At 43.9% G+C, this 20213-nt stretch overlaps 1 protein-coding gene across 1 annotated transcript in view; it reads left to right on the top strand.

The window, feature by feature from the left end:
• Positions 1 to 261: 261 nt before the first annotated feature.
• TENM4 (teneurin transmembrane protein 4) overlaps positions 262 to 20213 on the top strand; it is a 42768-nt gene continuing 22816 nt past the window's right edge. The window contains exons 1-2 of the mRNA XM_081100106.1: positions 262 to 1341; positions 16799 to 16971. Of these exons, the coding sequence (XP_080956232.1) occupies positions 503 to 1341; positions 16799 to 16971 (1012 nt within the window). The 5' untranslated portion in view covers positions 262 to 502. The remainder of the gene's footprint in view (positions 1342 to 16798; positions 16972 to 20213) is intronic.

Below are 20213 nucleotides of genomic sequence, written 5' to 3'. Positions count from 1 at the left end.
CTTCAGACTCTATCATTCTTCCCCTCCCACTTCCATAGCATTAGCTACCATCCTCTGAGCACTTACTGTGGGTCAGGCTCTCCGCCCTGTGGTCATTCCATTTTACAGATGTGAATATTGAGACTCAGGGAGGCAAAGGACCTGCCCAAGGTCATAAGTGGTGGGGCTTGGATATGAACCCAGGCCTATCTGACTCCAAAGTCTGTCTCTTGCCTACTTTTTTGTTTCTTTGCTTTTTTTTTTGTTGTTGTTCTTCATGTTTTGTCAGTCTAATAGAGGCCATCAGATGTCTTGCATGATTTCACTCTGATAGGGGCCTGACATCCATTGTGGATGACAGACTGCTGTGAGGACCAGGCATGTGAAGGCACTTGGGACACTGTTATGGACCATATGGAGAGTATGGGGTGATTAGTGGTGGGCACTTTGCCAAGCATTTGAGTGTTGGTGTCTCCATTGTCAGGTTCGCTTGGAGTGGCCCACAGACTTAGCCATCAACCCAATGGACAACTCCCTCTATGTCCTCGACAACAACGTGGTTCTGCAAATCTCTGAAAACCACCAGGTGCGCATTGTTGCTGGGAGGCCCATGCACTGCCAGGTCCCCGGCATCGACCACTTTCTGCTGAGCAAGGTGGCCATCCATGCAACCCTGGAGTCAGCCACCGCCTTGGCTGTCTCTCACAATGGCGTCCTGTATATCGCTGAGACGGATGAGAAAAAGATCAACCGAATCAGGCAGGTTACCACAAGCGGAGAGATCTCACTAGTGGCTGGGGCCCCGAGTGGCTGTGACTGTAAAAATGATGCCAACTGTGATTGTTTCTCTGGAGATGATGGTTATGCCAAGGATGCAAAGCTGAATACCCCATCTTCCTTAGCTGTATGTGCTGACGGGGAACTCTACGTGGCCGACCTTGGGAATATCCGAATTCGGTTTATCAGGAAGAACAAGCCTTTCCTCAACACCCAGAACATGTATGAGCTGTCTTCGCCAATTGACCAGGAGCTCTACCTGTTTGATACCAGTGGCAAGCATCTGTACACCCAAAGCCTGCCCACAGGAGATTACCTCTACAACTTTACCTACACTGGAGATGATGACATCACATTCATCACAGACAACAATGGCAACAGGGTGGACATCAGCCGAGACTCTACCGGGATGCCCCTTTGGCTGGTGGGCCCAGATGGCCAGGTGTACTGGATGACTATGGGCACAAACAGTGCACTCAGGAGTGTGACCACACAAGGACACGAGTTGGCCATGATGACATACCATGGCAACTCTGGCCTTCTGGCAACTAAAAGCAATGAAAATGGATGGACAACATTTTATGAGTAAGTACCAGGCAAGGCCATTTAATAGTTTTGTTTCATGAGATGTACTATAGGATTAGAGGTGAATTGATGGAGTGTTAATTTTTGTTATGTCATTTTAGTTCAGGATTTGGGTTGCATACCTATAATATATTCTGCGTGTTCATATTCGAGATGCTTGCGCCTGGGAAGGAACATATTGTAGTGGAAAAGGCATGAGCTTTGGAGTCAGAGGAACTGAGCTGGAATCCCAGCTCTCCCATGGACGTAATCTCAGGAGGCCTCAGTTTCCACATCTGTGAAATGGAAACAATGACTACCTTCTCAATATACCACAGGGAGGTGACGTAGATGAAAAGTACTTGAAAGAGTGCTAGCATCTTCGTATGACCACTGTCCAGAGATATGGCAATGGGGAAAGGAACATTTCCATGTAGATGAATTGTCCAATTACCAAAGCTCACATCTTAAGTTAAAAAAAATTTTTTTTTCACTTTAACCATTTTGGATGGAACTTATGAAGTGCTTTACGTGCCTCCCTTCTCAAACACATTATACAATGAAATCTTTATTTTTATGAGTGAAGGTCATTCATAAGGAACACCCACAATTGCATAGTATGCTGTAATATGAAGATAGTTTCAAGGAAGTGAGGCGGTAAGGCTATAGGACCCTTCCCTCCTGCCCCAAATGATTCTGCACTTTCTTTTATCGGGTCCTGTGTCTAATAGGTATAGTTGTACTGCTTCTTCCCTCGGGGTGGCGCTATTGAGTCACTAGTTGTTTCTGCAATAGAGCCCCCTCAAGTAGCTCACTTCCCTTCTCTTCACCCAGGATAGGGCTTCCTCCGTGGTGTGGTCAGAGAACCAGAGATCAGTTCATTCCAATCCTATTAAAAACCAAATATATCTGAGATGTTTCTCTATACGCTATTTTAATCAGTGGACTTCATAATATCTCCCTTTCTACCTAGATTTTAAGGTTCTTTTTAAGGTCTTAGCTACATTCCAGACAACTGAGTCTGCTGAGCACATGACCGTTAGATAAGTATGCAGGAGTTGGGGAGGGAACTAGCCTTGTTGCGCACCAGACACGGGTTAGAAACCACATGGTTGCATTTAATTCTCACACCAACTATGGGAAATGGGTGATATTATCCATTTTACAGAAATTGAAACTGAGATTCAGAGAGGCTCATTCATCCACTGTTATATGTGAGAACATAGAACACATATGTCTGATGCCGGAGCACATGCTCATTGAGCTCTGCCTTGCTTCCCGCTGCTGTTTATTAATCCCAAATGAACTTGAATCTTTGAGCCGTAAATTTTTCTTAAGCTTGATCAAGCATCCGTTTCTCACAGTCCTAGAATTCGAAGGAAAAGGATCTGTAATAGGTTTTTAAATACAATGTGCACCAAAAAATGTCACAGCAATTTGTTCAAAGTTCACTGGCTAAATTCCTTGTTAATTATAAAGAAAAGACAAAGATCCAGGAAAACAGCAATTATCTTGATTAACTCACTGAAATGGAAATACGCTAAATAATTCCATTTTCCCCCATTGCCCGACGGAAACCTCTTATATATTATTTAGCCAGTACAGGGGTTTCTTTGTCAGAGCAAGTTGGTACACTCAATTAGTTCCCAAGGTCACTCTCTAATCCCAAACTGAATTCTTACACATCACTGCACCCGTTACTCTCTACCAACCCTGAAATCTAAAACCATTTCCTACAACTCTCCCAGAAAGGACCCCATTTCTCCCTCTCTGGCTTCCCTGATAAAATATACAGCCAGAGTTGATGTTTTATTAAGAAGGAGAAGTTAGTACAGTCGCTTTGTATAAAATCGCATTCGGAATTCCAAAGTATCCACTAAATAGCATTACCCAGGAGTGGAAGATAAAAGCCCTAAAATAAAAATAGAAACTCATTTTTTTGAGATCCTACTATGTGTCAGGCTCTTTCCCATTTAATTTTCACAGCAACCTCAGGTGGTAGAAATTATCACCCACATTTTTTACAGGGGAACAGACTGAGGGACAGTGAGATTAGGTAACTCGTCTGTCAAAAATCACCATGAGTACATGGCAGAGCCAGAACACAAATCTGTATTCTTTTAACTACACTGACTGGGTTCACCTTAAGTTCTTTGTGACTCAGATAGAAATAGAATCTATTTATAGGGATAGTCTGAGGTTCAAAATTTCAAAGAGATAAAATATGGAAAATTCAATGTCTTACTCATCATAAGTACTCAAATGATATCTGCTGTGGTTGTTGTCATTAATTTATTATTATTATTACTATTATTATTATTATTATTAATTACAAGCCGTATTAGTGACAGCACCAGTAATTGCAGAAATGTTGTTTGGGCATGGAAGATGTAACCGGGAGCAGCTTCAAGTAGGTGAATCAAAGGAGCAGACAAAGGTTGTAATTGCAGTTGATAGGGAATTAGAGGTCAGACCAGAAGAGCAGGATCAAGTAGCACATCTCAGAGATCAGAACTAGGAAAGGGTCAGGTCTCTGAGAATATCCAAAATGGGCTGGGAAAAGGCATGCAGAGTGGATCAAGGAAAACTGGTCCAGCTCAGATTGTGAGCACAGGTGAGGGTACCAGATAGCTGTTCTCACTGGGTGATCGCTCTGTGATTCGGGCAGGCTGGCTGGCTTCCAGACACAAGTCTCAACCAGAAATAATGCCTGCTCTACCCTATTTCAGGGCCATTGTGAGAATCAGAAAAACTAAATAGTGATCGCTTCAGCTGCACATATACGAAAACCGGAACAATACAGAGAAGATTAGCATGGCCCCTGCGCAAGGATGATACGCAAATTCGTGAAGCGTTCCATATTTTTAAAAAAAGAAAAAGAAAAACTAAATAAACCCTGAAAGTAAAAGTACTTCACAAACTATGAAGCTCCCAAGAAGTAAAGGTGTGATATTATTATCATTATGGTGTTTCTTAACATAAATTTGGACAGATTTTTCTTTTTTTGAATATATTTTTTATTTCAGAGAGGAAGGGAGAGGGGGAGAGAGAGAGAGATGGAAACATCAATGATGAGAATCATTGATTAGCTGCCTCCTGCACACCCCCCACAACCCAGGTACACACCCTGACCAGAAATCAAACTGTGACCTCCTGGTTCACAGGTTGGTGCTCAGCCAGCTAGGCAAATTTGGACAGATTTTCCAAGGCACCATTGCTCTAGTGAATTTTCTACTTTTGGCTCCATGAGGCAGCTTAGTGAATTCCAATCCAAATGCTTTAATATTAAAAAAAAAAAAAAATAAGCCCAGGCTTGCCTGTGACATGGGCTATTACTGAAACCAGTTTTAAGTTGGCTTAATCGATCCTCTCAACAGATTAAATAATACATGTAACATAAATATCACACACTTCAGAGAAACTTGACTTAAAGAGTTCACAATTCTGAGGAATCAAGGTTAGTTTCCTTCCCTCAGCCCACAGATCTGCTGGTAGAAAACTTCAAAGGAATCTATAATGCAACCTTCATCTCCAATATGTGGCATCATTCATTTCAGACTTGGCTCCTGGGTCAATGGCATTTGATGGCTAAGAAAATGGCCTGATGAGCATGAGGTTCCAAGACTGGCTTGCTGAGTAGGCAGGAGCAATCTGTTTCCCCAAGTTTCATAGGGGGAAGTGGCTCTGGTGTCCCCTGACAGCCCCTGTCATAGTTACGCTAACATTAACTCCTGTGAGACCCTAATTTATCTCTGTATCAAGCTTAGGGCTTGCCACCTAATAGGTGTACAGCAAGTATTTTATGAATGAAATATAAATCCAGAAGGGAAAGGAGATCAAGAAGGGAAGAGAAAATATGCTGTAGTTAGAAGGATACTAGATTCGAATCCCAGCTTCAGCACTGTCATTGCTCCCAGCAGGATCTAGAATTCAACTCAAAAGGTTCAAATGAAGAGCCTGGGGCTTCTGGGTTTTGCTGAGGATGTAAGAGCTAGAAAGAGCATTGTTCCTAGTCTTACCAAAAAAAAAAAAAAAAGTAAGCCAGACAAATGGCCAATTCATGAGTTTTCCTTAAACTCCTTCTCTGAGGCCAGAGGGCAATAAACTGAGGCAATCCAAGGGGCGACTGACTCCGAAGAGAAAGACAAGATGGGAGCCCTCGCTTCCCTGGTAAGTGCAACCAGTTACCAGGAAGAAGAGTCCCACTAGGCTAGCTGGTAAGTTTACAAATGCTAAGGGTATGAAACCCTTGGGGGCTGCAGAGACTGGAGGAGCCCACATTCTCTTCAGACCTTTCTCCTCAAACCCCTGCAGGTACTCTCAAGAAGAAGTGGAGAAAGATTTAAGAAAGTGTGCCTTGTATGCAAGTATACTTCGGGGAGGGGTACAGCAGTTGCTGAGGGAGGGACTCAAATATCTGCCTGCTCTATCCAGACTCTACGCACCTTCCTCCCACATGGAACAGAAGCCTTAATCTGTGGCAAGAAGGGCAGCTAACTCTATCCTACTTAGGCACTGGTGGAAACCCATTACAGCTGAATGAGGGAAGAAAACATTTTTTAAACTTCTTCTGGGAGGGTAGTAATCTGCAATGGGCTCAGAATTACAGCCTGAAAAGGGGCAGGGGCACTGAAGAGGTCGCACTGCTGAGACTCAGGGACACATGGGTATATAAGACTGAGGTTTAATCAGAGCAATAGAGAGATAAACAACAATGGTGAGAGCAAAGAGTCTAGGTGGAGCTCACCAGCCCCTACCACTAGCTAAAAAGCTAAACCCAACAGTGAAAAGCACAGTAGTATTGGGAAAAGATAAGAAATGGACAAGAGCATGGAAAGAGACCCTCTCTGAGAGGCAGCACAAAGAGGGAACCTAAAGCTGAGGATGGAGCTAACACTGAGGGGAGGGGGAAAGTTTAGCACCCTAAACCCAAGGTGGATAGCAGAATTTAAAGCCTGTGATGCACTAAGGTTAGCCATAGAAACAATAGACTTCAAAGCCAGTTCAAATCCTAAGTAAACTAACTCCTGCACCCATGCACCCACACTAAAATACTAGCAGAAGGAAACTCATACCCATCTTAAGGCATAAAACCTGTTACATCCATCTCTAAGGTGCTAAACAAGATGTGACACTTTCAACAGAACATACAAATAGGCAAAAAAAAAAAAAAAAAAAGCACAACCCACTTCCAAGAGACAAAGTAATCAACAGAACCACACTCAGATATGACAGAGAGGTTAAAACTTTTTTTCAGGGATTTTTAAACTATAATTATGTTAAAGGCCCTAATGGAAAAGGTGAACAAGATCAGATGGATACTTTCAGCAGAGAAATGGAAACTATAAGAGAGAATAAAATGGAAATACTAGAAACAAAAAACAGTAAAACAGTTACAGAGATGAAGAACTCCTAGGATGGGCTTATCAGTCGACTTGACACAGCTAAGGAAAGAAGATAGGTCTATAGAAATTACCCAGTTTCTCAAACAATAATCCTGATGTTGATCAACAAGACTGAACAAATTGCCCTATCAAAAGACTACTTTAGGTTCACTTTAGATTTAACAGAAATATCTACATATTAGTGTCATTCATATCCTATCTAATAATAGAGAAACATGGTAATTAACCATAACTTCACTACCCTTCCCATTGGCTAATCAGGGAGATATGCAAATTAACTGCCAACCAAGATGGTGGCCGGCAGCCACGCAGCTAAAGCAAATGAGAGGCTTGCTTGCTCTAGTGACGGAGGAAGCAAAGGTTCCCCACCTGCCGCAGCCCAGCTCTGAGCTCCAGATGCAACAATGTTGCAATTATAGAAGCTAAACAAACCCAGAAATCTGCTTTCAGCCACCAGCGGGCTCAGAGCTTAGAGTGCCAGTGATGGCAACAGAGTTTCAATTATAGAAGCTAAACAAACCCAGGTACCTGCTTTCAGCCAGCCACAGCCTCAAAGCTGGAGCCGGCTCTCAGCTCCAGTGACAGCTATAGGAGGTAAATAAATCCCAGAATAAAAATAAATAAATAAATAAATAAATAAATAAATAAAACAGAAAAAAAGGAGAGGCTGGGAGCTTCAGTTGCCCACCAGCCTGAAAACGACCCTCAGGCCCTCACCCAGACTGGCCAGGCACACCAGTGGGGACCCCCACCCTGAAGGGGGTGTGACCAACTGCAAACAGCCATCATCCCCTCATCCAGGCTGGCCAGGCACCCAAGCGGGACCCCCACCCTGATCCGAGACACCCTTCAGGGCAAACCAGCCGGCCCCCACCCGTGCACCAGGCCTCTATCCTATATAGTAAAAGGTAATATGCAAACTGACCCTAACAGCAGAAGGACTGGGAATGACTGGTCACTATGACACACACTGACCACCAGGGGCAGACCCTCTGGTGGTCAGTCACTCTCACAGCAGGGAGCTCTGCTCAGTCACAAGCTAGGCTGATGGCTGCCAGTACAGCGGTGGTGGTGGTGGGAGCCTCTCCTGCCTCCTCAGCAGCACTAAGGATGTCCGACTGCAGTTTAGGTCTGCTCCCCGCTGGCAAGTGGGCATCCCCCAAGGGCTGCCAGCTACAGAGGGATGTCTGATTGCCAGTTTAGCCCAATCCCCCGGGGAGTAGGCCTAAGCCAGCAGGTGGTCATCCCCTGAGGGTTCCCAGACTGCAAGAGGGCACAGGCCGGGCTGAGGAACCCCCCCTCCCCCCCGAGTGCACAAATTTTTGTGCACCGGGCCTCTAGTCTACACTAATAAAAGAGAAACATGCAAATTAACTGTCACTCCACCACTCCACTACAGCCAATCAGAGCAACTATGCAAATTAACCCAACAAAGATGGTGGTTAATTTGCATATGCAGGCGTGGAGTGAAGACTGAAGATGACTGAAGATGGCGGTGGCCATGGAGCTGGAGCGAGCAGGAGACTTGGGTTGCTCCCAGTGACAGAGGAAGCCAAGCTTCCCGCCGGCCCTGGACTCCGCTCAAGGAGGGGCTGGGGGCCTGGGTCTCCAGGCTTCCAGGCTTCCAGCCCACCCTGGGCTCCGCTTGAGGAGCTGGAAAAAAAAAAAAAGGAGGGGCTGGGAGCAGCCAGAGCAGAGAAGCCAAGCCTCGCTGCTGCGGCTGGACCAAAGGCCTGGATCCCAGGTGCTGAAGGAAAACCAGTGCCATCAGCCAGGGGAAGGAAGGCCTATTGCGCGAATCGTCACGCAAGGGCCACTAGTTTATATATAATTCAAGTCATTTGAATGACAGCTTTTTTTTTGGATATCTGCTTGCAGTGATATAAGCTCCAACTGGTCAAGACCACGTACATACAGCACCTATTTTGTTTTGTTTTATAACAGCTTTATTGAGATATAAAGCATCTATTTTTAATAACATAGCATCTATTTTTAAATAGCATTCAAAATTATAATTATAGTTCAAGTAAATTTGGACCTATTTTCAAAATAAACTGAAATTATAGCTACTATCGCTTCTCGGCCTTTTGGCTAAGATCAAGTGAAATTATAGCTACTATTGTATAGGCAAAATGACAAATCACTAAATATCCTACAAAAAGCCTTGAGACATATCTTTTTCTAATACTAAAAAAAGAAATACACACTACCAAATTGAAAGGAAGTTGTGAAACAGAGACCAAATTATGAAAATAAAAGTTCAAGTCTTCAAAAACAAAAAGAAATTACCCAGACTGAAATACAAAGAGAAAAACCAGTGAAAAAATACAGAACTGGATATCCAAGAGCCAGGGGTCATATCAGCTGGTTTATATTAATGGAAGTGGAATTCCAGGAGAAGAGAGAAAGAATAAGACCAAAAAAAATATTTGAGGATTTGATGGTTGAGAATTATCCATAAGTAATGACTGGCACCAAGCCATAGACCCAAAAAGCTCAGAGAGACCAAGCAGAACACACACACACACACACACACACACACACACACACTCCCAGGCATATATTCAAATTGCTAAATACAAGAGAAAATATTGAGCAGCTGGGGGGGAGGCAGTGGGAGGGGAGTAAGTGGAAGGCATTTCATACAGAAGAACAAAGATAATAATTACACAGACTTCTCATCAGAAACCATGCAAGCTAGAAGACAAAAGTGCTGAAAATAAAGGGGAAAAAACCTGTCAACCTAGAATTCTACACCCAACAAAAATATATTTCAAATAAATAAATGTTATAGAGATATAAGCAAGGACAAGGGAACCAAGAAAGGATGGTAAGGCATCCAAGGCAGTAATAATAGTGAACAGCCATGACCAACCATCAGGCTGAAGGGCAAAGCAGGGAAAGAATAGGATATTGTTACTGAATTCAGTGGGTGCTGTAACCATGGAAGAGAAGCCATCTGGTAGAAACAGTAATTGCAGATAGATACAGCCACTATTAGAAATACAGTAATGCCTGGCTGGTGTGGCTCAATGGTTGAGCATTGACCTAGGAACCAGGAAGTCACGGTACAATTCCCAGTTAGGGTACATGCCCAGGTTGCAGGCTCAATCCCCAATAGGGGGCATGCAGGAGGCAGCCAATCGATGATTCTCTCTCATAATTGATGTTTCTCTCTCTCGCTCTCCCTTCCTCTCTGAAGTGAATAAAAACATATTTAAAAAACAAAAGAAACATAGTACTGAAGGAGAAGGGGAAAAAGAAAAACTCTAGATCCCTAATTTCTTGGGCCAGTGCCTACCTTTGACTGAATCCAACCAGAAGCAAGCCAGCAAGAGGGCCCAGAGATGTAGTCTGTGAGGTTCAGCTCTTCTGGGCAGAGAAGGGCACAGAAAGGATCTGAGGGGTAAAAAGAGAATAACCAGGGCAGACACCTACTGGCTCTATGACATTGTATACCTTCCAGAGCCAGGATTCAGTCCCAGATCTACCTGAATCCTTTCTCCTAGATGCACTGCCTCAAGTACATCATCAGTGAGAGATAAGACGTATAGTGTGGGGTGAACCAGATCTTAGAAAACCTGAAGGCTAGATTTCATTGTTGGGACTTAATTCTATGGGAAATGGGCAACAAGTATTAGTTTTTATTGCAGAAGCCAAAATGTATCCTGTTAGAGGAACTAATAATGTAGTGACACCATCTATTATAATGACCTAAAATCAAGGGAACTCTCTGTGTGCATGGGCTGTTCTTGTTGATGATGGTGGTCATAGATGAAAAGCATAAAAATCAAATCCTTTATTTTCCAACCAAAAAAGTCCCAGTCAACAAAGGTTAGTATCAGAGAGGCAATTTGGCATTTTCAGCCACAGCTGCACAGAGTTCAAAGGTTTGAGATGTGAAGTATTGAGTGTGAAGAAGAAAGCCTTGCAGTGTGTGTGAAGATACTCTTTAGTGGTCCTCTTCTGAGATCCAAGTTCACGGCAACTATATGAATCTTTTATGTGTTTTCTTTCCCTGTGCTTCGAAGATGCTTTGGGGAAATGGAGTGAAGAAAAGTCAGTAGAAAGAATTATGAAAAGCCAGTCATCTGGTCATCCCCATCATACCCCCTGAGTGGGGGCCGGCATCACGGAAGGGTCAGTACTGGTAACAGTAGTATCAAAGCAAAGTATCTTGAAGAGAAAGCTGTCAGTCTTCTTGACTTAGATTTCCAAACACAATATTTTCGTTAACATAGTGGTGAACACGAAGGTTTTGATTTGAAACAGCATCATTTTTATGGGAAGCCTGATGAAGGAACACAGCCTGGTTTTGAATCTATATTCCTCTGCTAGCTGTGTGATCTTAGGCAAGTGATTTCTCCTCTCTGAGTCTCAGCTTCACCAATTGTGAAATGATGATAATAATACCTACCTCAAAAGATGGTTATAAGCATGGTGCTTGGTACCTAAATGGTACCTGATGAATATTAGTGAACTTTCCCTTCCTCATAGGGAAGTGGGGAGTTAAAGGGGAGGAGTTCTTACTTATTCTCTGGGGAAAAAAAAAAACAACATCTACCATTCACTCATTTATTCATCCAAGAAATATGTATTGAGCACCTTTTATATGCTGGGTGTTCTTCTAGGCACTGAGAATGCGTACAGGGTTCCTTTCCTCACGGAGCTTATATTCTAGAGGGAAGAGACAGATAACAAATAAGTAAACACATAAACAATATAATATGTATAATGAAGACAATAAAATAATGTAATAGAGATGGGAGGACCTATCTATTTCATAAAGGGTGATCAGGAAAGGCATGAAGTGATAACATTTAAACTAAAGCATGAAAAATGGAAGGAACTAGCCATACCGAGATGGGAGAGAAGAGCATTCCCAGCCAGGAGAACAGTAAGTGAGAGCACCCCAAGCCTGGTTAGAGCTTGGTATGTTTGCAGAACAGAGCAGATGTGAAGGAATGCAGGAAGTATTGGAGGAGTAGGGTTCAAAGTGAAATCAAAAAGAGAGGCAGAAAGGAGCAAGTCTTTCAACCAACAACCATTCACATTATTAAGCATCTGCCAAGCACTCTTCTTAGTTCTAGGATGCATCAGTGACCACACAAAGTCCCTTCCCTCAGGAGGTTGACAGACTAGTGAAAGAAGCCTTGTTGGGTCCTGTGGGCCCGGGTAAGCATTGGCATTTCCTTTTAAATATGTTACCTTTTGATCTCCACAATCTCTGTCTAAGATAGGTATCCTTACCCTCATTTTATAGAGGAGAAAATAGAGGCTTCCAGAGGTTAGATTGCATAATCTGCCTGCAATAATGTCAGTGTGGTGAGGGTTGGTTATTAGCAAGAGAAACATCAATGATGAGAGAGAAGACAGAACACTTGCTTCTAGGAACACATGCTCTATAAGAAATGAAATGAATGAGCCAGTAGAGTCCCATTGCTGGCAGGTGGAGAGCCTGGATTCAAAGCCTAGACCATCTGGCTCCAAGGACCTTCTATTCCCACATCCTCACGCTCCTTCATTCCTCTTGTAGAAAGAAAGAATATTTGCCAGTACTTTAAGTAACTAAACCATTGTCCAGAAGTCACTTAATCACAGGACCAAGGTCAGGAGCAGCCTCTTGGAATCCAGAGAGTGCAGAGAACTACCCCCCTGTCCCTTGTTGGGCAGCAATGCCCTCCCACCCCCTGTCTCTTTGCAGCTGTGCAGCAGGAAGAGAAATGGCTCCATAGAGGGGGCCACAGGGCAACAGTGTCCAAGGTCTTGAGGATGGGCAGCTCCAGCCCTTCCCCGCAGAGGCAGAAGCAGGTGATCTAATGGGATAATCGCAGGTATCGATCAGGCAGCAGAGAGATCCAGTGGCATTTCTCAAGTTCTGGAAGGCACCGCAGTGAATGAATAGGAGATAAGAAAATTCTATAAATTGGCTGTTCCATTTGATGTTCACTTAATTAAGACATTCAGTCCTTCTAATGGAAAATGTGAGGAGTGGAAATTACTGTTTTTCAGCCATCTCATATAAAATGAAAACCAGGTCTTGAAGGCATGGGGCCTTCTCAGGCATCTTCTTCAGGCTCGATTTAATTATGTGTTACAGGCTACCTTCAATAATAATTACAATTGTCTGCCTTTATGCAAAGCTTCTTTCTGTCTTGGGGATGAAAACTCTAGGGAGATGCCTACTGAGCTTGCTCAAGTACCATTTAATGTAAGCAGTTGTCTCCGTGTTTGTGCATTCAGCAGATGTTGATGATGCACCTACTGTGTGCCAGGCCTCTGTCAGGTCCTACAGGTGGCAGCATGTGCATGAATCATGGTCCCTCTTCTCCAAAAGAGCAGGAAAGAGGCCCTGTGCTTCCAATTATGCATGGATTTATTTGTGCGGCCAACATTCCCTGCCTGTCTTCTCTGTGCTGGTCTCAGTGCTGGGGAAGCAGAGATGAACTGAGAGCCAGTCCTGCAGGGTCCCTTCGCTGGCAGGAGCTGGAATCCAGATCCCCAGCCTGGCTGGCTGACGCCACAGCCCTGCCCTGACTCGAGCACTCCCAGGCCTAAGCAGAAGGCAACTTGTACATCAGCTGCATCGAGGCAGGGGACACATTCTATGACAGAGCTGTGCCAGTCTCCCCGGAGAGACCAGGGAGGGCTTTATGAGGTGGCATTTGAACAAAGAAGGCCTAGTTAGAAGTAGTATTAAAATGACATCTGACGCCTAATCAATAGTCTCTCTATCAATTCTTTATAAGACTGTAAACTTCCTTTTTAAGTGTCCTGCATTGTATAATAAAAAATTTTATTAGCCAGTTAGGTCAGGAAAGTAGAGGGTTTGAGTAAGTAGTCTCATTAATAAAAAGTATACACATGGATAACAGGTGTTCAAAGAACCAGAATGAATCAGTATCCATCCCATGAACTTCTTGGACTGTAATGGACCTTCCTGTTGATTTAAAAGATGAGAGCTCTGTTTGCTCATAAGACAATGGTACAGTCAAGATGACCAGGGCTGAGCCAGTCTTAGAGAGTTTTGATTTGGGGCTCAAAAATGTGGGGTGCCCATCCTAACTGGTTTGGCTCAGTTGATAGAGTGTCGGCTTACAGACTGAAGGTCCCTGGGTTTGATTCGGGTCAAGGGCATGTACCTTGGTTGTGGGCACATCCCCAGTGGGAGGTGTGTAGGAGGCAGCTGATCGATGTTTCTCTCTCATCGATGTTTCTAACTCTCTATCCCTCTCCCTTCCTCTGTGTAAAAAATCAATAAAATATATATTTTTTTAAATACCTTTTGAGGTTTTTTTTAATATATTTTATTGATTTTTTACAGAGAGGAAGAGAGAGGGACAGAGAGTTAGAAACATCAATGAGAGAGAAACATTGATCAGTTGCCTCCTGTACACCTCCCACTGGGGATGTTCCCACAACCAAACTACATGCCCTTGACCAGAATCAAACCCGGGACCCTTCAGTCCGCAGGCCGATGCTCTATCCACTAAGCCAAATCGGTCAGGGCTAAAATATATTTTTTTAAATAAAAAAATGTGGGGTGCCCTAGAAGTATTTTACTGACAAGGCCTGGAGATGGGTATTGGCAGGTGTGTGGTAATGAGACTCTTCTTTAAATGCCAGTAACTTACAAGGTCCTCCTCCCCAAGGTAGCTGTGGTCACATGCTCCCTGTATGTCATCAAAACACTTCTGATCATGAAAATAATCATGTAAATTATAGGAAGTGTTGGGAACATGAAACATACAAATAAGCAATTAAAATCACCTGCAGTTCTACTTCCAAGAGGTAACCATGCAAACATTGGTGTGACATTCCTTCCTGCTCAAATTTCCAGCAGCCTTAAAGGGTCAGAAAGAACACCAGCCTCTCCTAGAGGGAGGGGAGCAAAGTCTCAGGGAGTCTCCAGGTGAGAAGGGCCTTAGGGCAAACATTCCAGATCTTTGCCCCAGACTTGCCCTCCTTCGGAACGGCTCCCTTTCCCAGCTCCGAGAGGTGCTCAGCACCTCTGACACAGTCCAGATCTCGGGCTACTCCACCAGGCCCTAAGCCTGACTGACCGTTTCTCACAAGAATCTGACTCAGTACTTAGGAAGAAAAATGAGAAATCAGGACAGGAAATAGGTTTCTAAAGGTCCTTAACCACCTTTAGGCGCTCTGAAAGGACTGGTAACAGCCCCACAGCCTTGCCCCTACAAGCCCAGGCATGAGGTAGATGGTAGAAGCCACTGTGTTGCTCGCCATCTTGGAAAGGGCTTCCATTCCCCTTTCTCATCCTCGGCAACAGAGATTCAGCTTTCCCAAAGCCCCTCAGTCCTTCCCTCTGACTTAGTCTTGGGTCAAGGATTGATGAGTCATTAAACTTTACCAACACCTCCTCTGTGGCAGATTGTGCCAGGGACTGTCACCATTCAGTGTCAAGAATGGGGTCAGTACCCGGCACAGGGACAGAAAGAGATGGCAGGTGGCAGAATCCATGCAGCACCCACATCTGACCTTGGGCAGAAAGTGGTTCGGAGATTTCCTGCCTGGTCTCATTCCCCAAGCCTCCTCTGAAACCACATGAGCTGTGGGACCCAGGGATTGGGGCAGGAAGCTAGGCCCAGCTAAAGGAATCACAGAACAACCAGCATGGCTGAACTTTTGGCCTTTCACTTCACCATTGTTAAAACCCTCAGGGACCCAGGGGCGAGCTTTACTCCAGTAAAAAAGGCAAAGCATGAAACAAAGTCCAGTGGGAGACCCAGAGTACATGGGGGAGACACATGTGGATGAACCCAGGCTGCAAGCTTGAGCAGGAGTGGGAATCAGAAATATTGGCAGCACATTTACTGAAATTGGAACGATAGATAAAGATTAGCATGGCCCCTGCAGAAGGATGGCACGCAGATTCATGAAGCAAAGTATATATTGACATCTGGATGAAGAAGTTTTTCCCCATTCACACACAAGTGCAAAAAGGCTATTTAAACCTACCTTTTTACACTTCAGCCTCCCCTAATTAAAAATAATCACTCACATGTTAATAGCCTACTCCCTGCCATCTTCCAGCCACTCTACAGTAGGTAGGTGAGCACAAAATGGATACTTGCAAATAGACAGGACAGACATGCTCATTGGAGACAGAGAAGCAAGTGGTAGCTTGGAAGCAGATAGATCAAAGTTTGAATTTTGACTCCACCCACTTACCTGTGTGACCTTGAGCAGGTGACTTCACTTTTCTGAGCCTCAATTCCTGAGCCTCCTCCAAAAGGAAGATATTATATACCTGTTTAGACTAGTTGTGAGGTTTAAATGAAAGACTGTATGAAAAGGCACCATACCTGGTATGTTGGAGGTGTTCAGTGATGGTAGGTATTTCTTTTATTATTATCAGGAGAATGGGGAAACAAAGTAAGATGCAATTATAATGCTTCAGATGGACCACACCAGAGCAAAGCTGTGAGTTGTGAGAGCTGCAGATCCATAGCTGCTTGGTGCCAGATATGGAATCTAGATGGGAAGAGATTTCAAGTGCCTATTTGTTTGGCCTGCTTATGTGGCAGTGGAGTCCTGGTTTGGATTCCGAGTCCCCTTTTCCCAGGATCTATAGCTTCCTGGGAAGCCCCATCTTAGTATTGTTCTTATAAAATCTGCATACCTGTTCTTGGGGGGTATTCAAGCATCAGGTTTGCCCACCCCAGCTATGGGAGTCCCCAGCTTTGAGACTGGGTCAGCATATGGTTACATCATCTCTACCTTCATGGGTGAATATTCATTTACAGCTACGGGCACATCCACGTGTCCTTCATGGTAATCCTGGGAGGTAGGCAGGAGAGGACTTATCCTCTCCACTTTATGGAATTAAGAAAATAAGACTCATAGAGGTAAGTCATTTGCCTGCAGTGGGTATCAGGAAGTGTAGCCTTATCCTGAAAATGATGTGTAAGGAGATGGAGGAGACATGGAAATGCATCTAAACTGAAGGAAAAGCAGAACACACAAAAACTGTGGCATGAGGTAGAAGGTGCCAAGTCCCGGCTCTAATACCATTATATTCCTGTTACTCAGAACTACCCCTTGGTTTTCAGGTATGACAGCTTTGGCCGCCTGACAAACGTGACCTTCCCTACTGGCCAGGTGAGCAGTTTCCGAAGTGATACAGACAGCTCAGTGCATGTCCAGGTAGAGACCTCCAGCAAAGATGATGTCACCATAACCACCAACCTGTCTGCCTCAGGTGCCTTCTATACACTCCTGCAAGGTAAGCCAGGTGGGGGCTGGGGGACTTTGAGGCAGAGGGGTGGGGAGACCCATTTGGAAAAGGATAACACAAGAAACCAACTGCTAAAAGCTTTACAACTGGTCTCCCTCTGTATTGCCACCTAATCTGCAAAACACACCAGCCTGAGTCCTATAAATTCTCTCCCTGAAGCCTCAGAGTAATATTTCATCTCTCATCCCATTATCATCAGAACAAAGGGTAGAGAATCCATTAGCTCCTAATCGAGGTGACCTCACTGTTCTGCCATTCTAATGGCTCTCAGATTAAAGACTCACTCTCACTCAGGTGCAAGCAAGGACGAAGGACAGAATAATTACACCTAATTATGAAAGGGATTTGGGCGTGGAGGAGCCCTTCCTGAAGCTCAGGTGAGAATGGTTTGTGCCTCTGCTGAGAGTCCATGGAGAGGAGACCCTTCCTGTCTGCATCCATCACGTAATCCCTGATATGATTTGATCTTTTAGCTTCAGCTAAATCATGTCGATGAAACATTGCTGTGAACTGTCTGCCACAATTGTTCTCAGGGGATGTGGTGACTTAGAGTGGAGCTTGCAGCTTTGCTGGACTTAGTAAGCATTTTTTAAAAAAGGCAGCACAGGAAAAGGCTCGCTTAGTCTGCACGACCCCCCCTCAACCCCACAGGGCTTTTTGTTTTGTGTTTTTTAATATATTTTTACTGATTTCAGAGAGAGGAAGGGAGAGGGAGGGAGAGATAGAAACATCAATGATGAGAGAGAAACATGGATCGTCTGCCTCCTACATGGGGATCGAGCCTGCAACCCAGGCATGTGCCCTGACCAGGAATTGAACCGTGACCTCCTGGTTCATGGGTCGACACTCAACCACAGAGCCACACCAGCTGGCAAACCACATGGCTTTTTGTACTCCCAGAAGCTTTGACACAAAGTATTGAAAAGGACCTTGGGCTGGATGTCAGACATCCAAATTCTAGTTCTCACTCTGCCACATCACCATGGCCCTCAATTTTCTTCTCGGGGAAAAGAAAGCAGGTTAAAGCCACACCCCATGGTGTGGGGCAGCACACCCAGCAGGAGTTCCGGGGTAGACAGACTGGGACCCCTGTGCTTGCTGAGCCAGTTCCTACCTGTGTGACCTGGATGGAGTCCATCTTCTCTGAGCCTCAGTTTCTGCGTCTGGGACATGGAACTGACTTGCAATGCCTGACTCAGGGTTGCTCAGACCCTCTCTTTAGACAATATCCATAAAGTGGCCAGCATGGGTCAAGCACATAGTATTGCTCAGTAAGTACTTGTCCAGTCTATTAACTAATTAATTAAGAAGTAGTTGAATTTGATTTGCCATTAGAAAATAATTGTATATTTTCACAACCATTTTTACTTCCAAATGAAGTCTCTATGCCTTTAAACAAAAACATCAAAGAACATGCTAAGAAATGAAACTAGGCCACCAACTTAGACCATACACAAGAACAAACTCAAAATGTATTAAAGACTTACATGTAAGTCACAAAACCATAAAAATCCAGAAGAAAACATAGGCAGTACAATGTCAGACATTTCTCATAACAATGTTTTTGCTGATATATTTCCTCGGGCAATAGAAACAAAGGAAAAAAATAAACAGATGGGACTACACCAAACTAAAAAGCTTTTGCACAGCAAAAGAAATCATCAACAAAATGAAAATGGAACCCACTGTATGGGAAAACATATTTGGCAATGATACATCTGATAAGGGGATAATTTCCAAAATATATAAAGAACTCGTACAACTCAACACTAGGAAGACAAACAACCCAATTAAAAAATGGACAAAGGACCTAACAGACACTTCTCCAAGGGGACATACAGGTGGCTAAGAGACATGAAAAAATGCTCAATGTCACTAATCATCAGAGAGATGCAAATTAAAACTATTATGAGATATCACCTCACACCTGTCAGAATGGCTACCATCAATAAATCAACAAATGACAAATGCTGGTGAGGATGTAGAGAAAAAGGAATGCTTGTGCACTGCTGGTGGAAATACAGACTGGTACAGCCACTGTGGAAAACAGCCTGGAGTTTCCTCAAAAAATTAAAAATGGAACTCCCATTTGACCCAGTGATCCCACTTCTAGGAATATATCCGAGGAAACCTGAAACACTAATTCGAAAGAATATATGCACTCCTATGTTCATTGCAGCATTATTCACAATAGCCAAGATTTGGAAGTAGCTCAAGTGCCCATCAGTAGATGAGTGGATAAAAAAGCTGTGGTACATTTATACAATGGAATTCTACTAGGCCATAAAAAAAAAAACAAAAAAACAAAAAAACCAGAAATCTTACCTTTTGCAAAAGCATAGATAGACCTGGAGATTTTTAGACTAAGTGAGATAAACCACTCAGAGAAAGACAAATACCTTATGATCTCACTTATATGTGGAATCTAACGAACAAAATAGAAACAGAGGCATGGATACATGGAACAGACTGACAGTTGTCACAGGGGAAGGGGGTTGGGGGAGTGGATGAAAGAAGATAAAGGGATTAAGCAAATAATGTGTGTGTGTGTGTGTGTGTGTGTGTGTGTGTGTGTGTGTACACAGAGACAACAGTGTGGTGATAGCCAGAGGGAAAGAGAAAGGGTAGGTAGAGGTAGGCAAAGTGTGTGTGGCAGGGGAAACAGGGACAAAAAGAGATTTTGCTTGGAGCGATGGGTGCACAATACATTGTGCAGAAGATGTTTTGTTGAGATGTGCACTTGAAACCTGGATGCTTTTGTGGACCAATCTCACCCCAGTAAATTCAATTAAAAAAAGAACTCAAAGAACAATAGCAATTCTCAAAGAAAGAGAAACCAAACCCTAGAGTTTCTTCCCCACCAAGCACCTGCAGCCCTGGGTTGGGCCACACCCAGTGTGATGCTCTCACTGGGTTGTTACCCAGAGAAGGTACCAGTGCCGAGCCAGCCAGGCTTCTGCCTGACGAGGGACAGCAAGGCCACTCATTACTCAGACACCTTGTCCTTCAGGCCCCCTTTTCTTCCCTGTGGTTAAGACTTGTCTCACCCGTTCCATACCTCTAAGCTGACTTTGAGCAATTTTCTTAAAAGTTAATGCAGGCTTTCTTATATTTGGCAACTTTTTCTTGGAAATTCAAAAGTGCCATCAAAAAGGTTTTAAAAGGCACCATCAATTTAATAACAACTTTTCAGGTTGGGGGATGGGACTGGAAGGAGACCCACCACCTGA

The sequence above is a fragment of the Myotis nattereri genome, assembly GCF_964212035.1.
Source record: "Myotis nattereri genome assembly, chromosome: 9".
NCBI classification, from domain to species: domain Eukaryota; kingdom Metazoa; phylum Chordata; class Mammalia; order Chiroptera; family Vespertilionidae; genus Myotis; species Myotis nattereri.
Note: the sequence above shows the minus strand (reverse complement) of the source record. Positions and strands in the feature narration are given on the sequence as shown.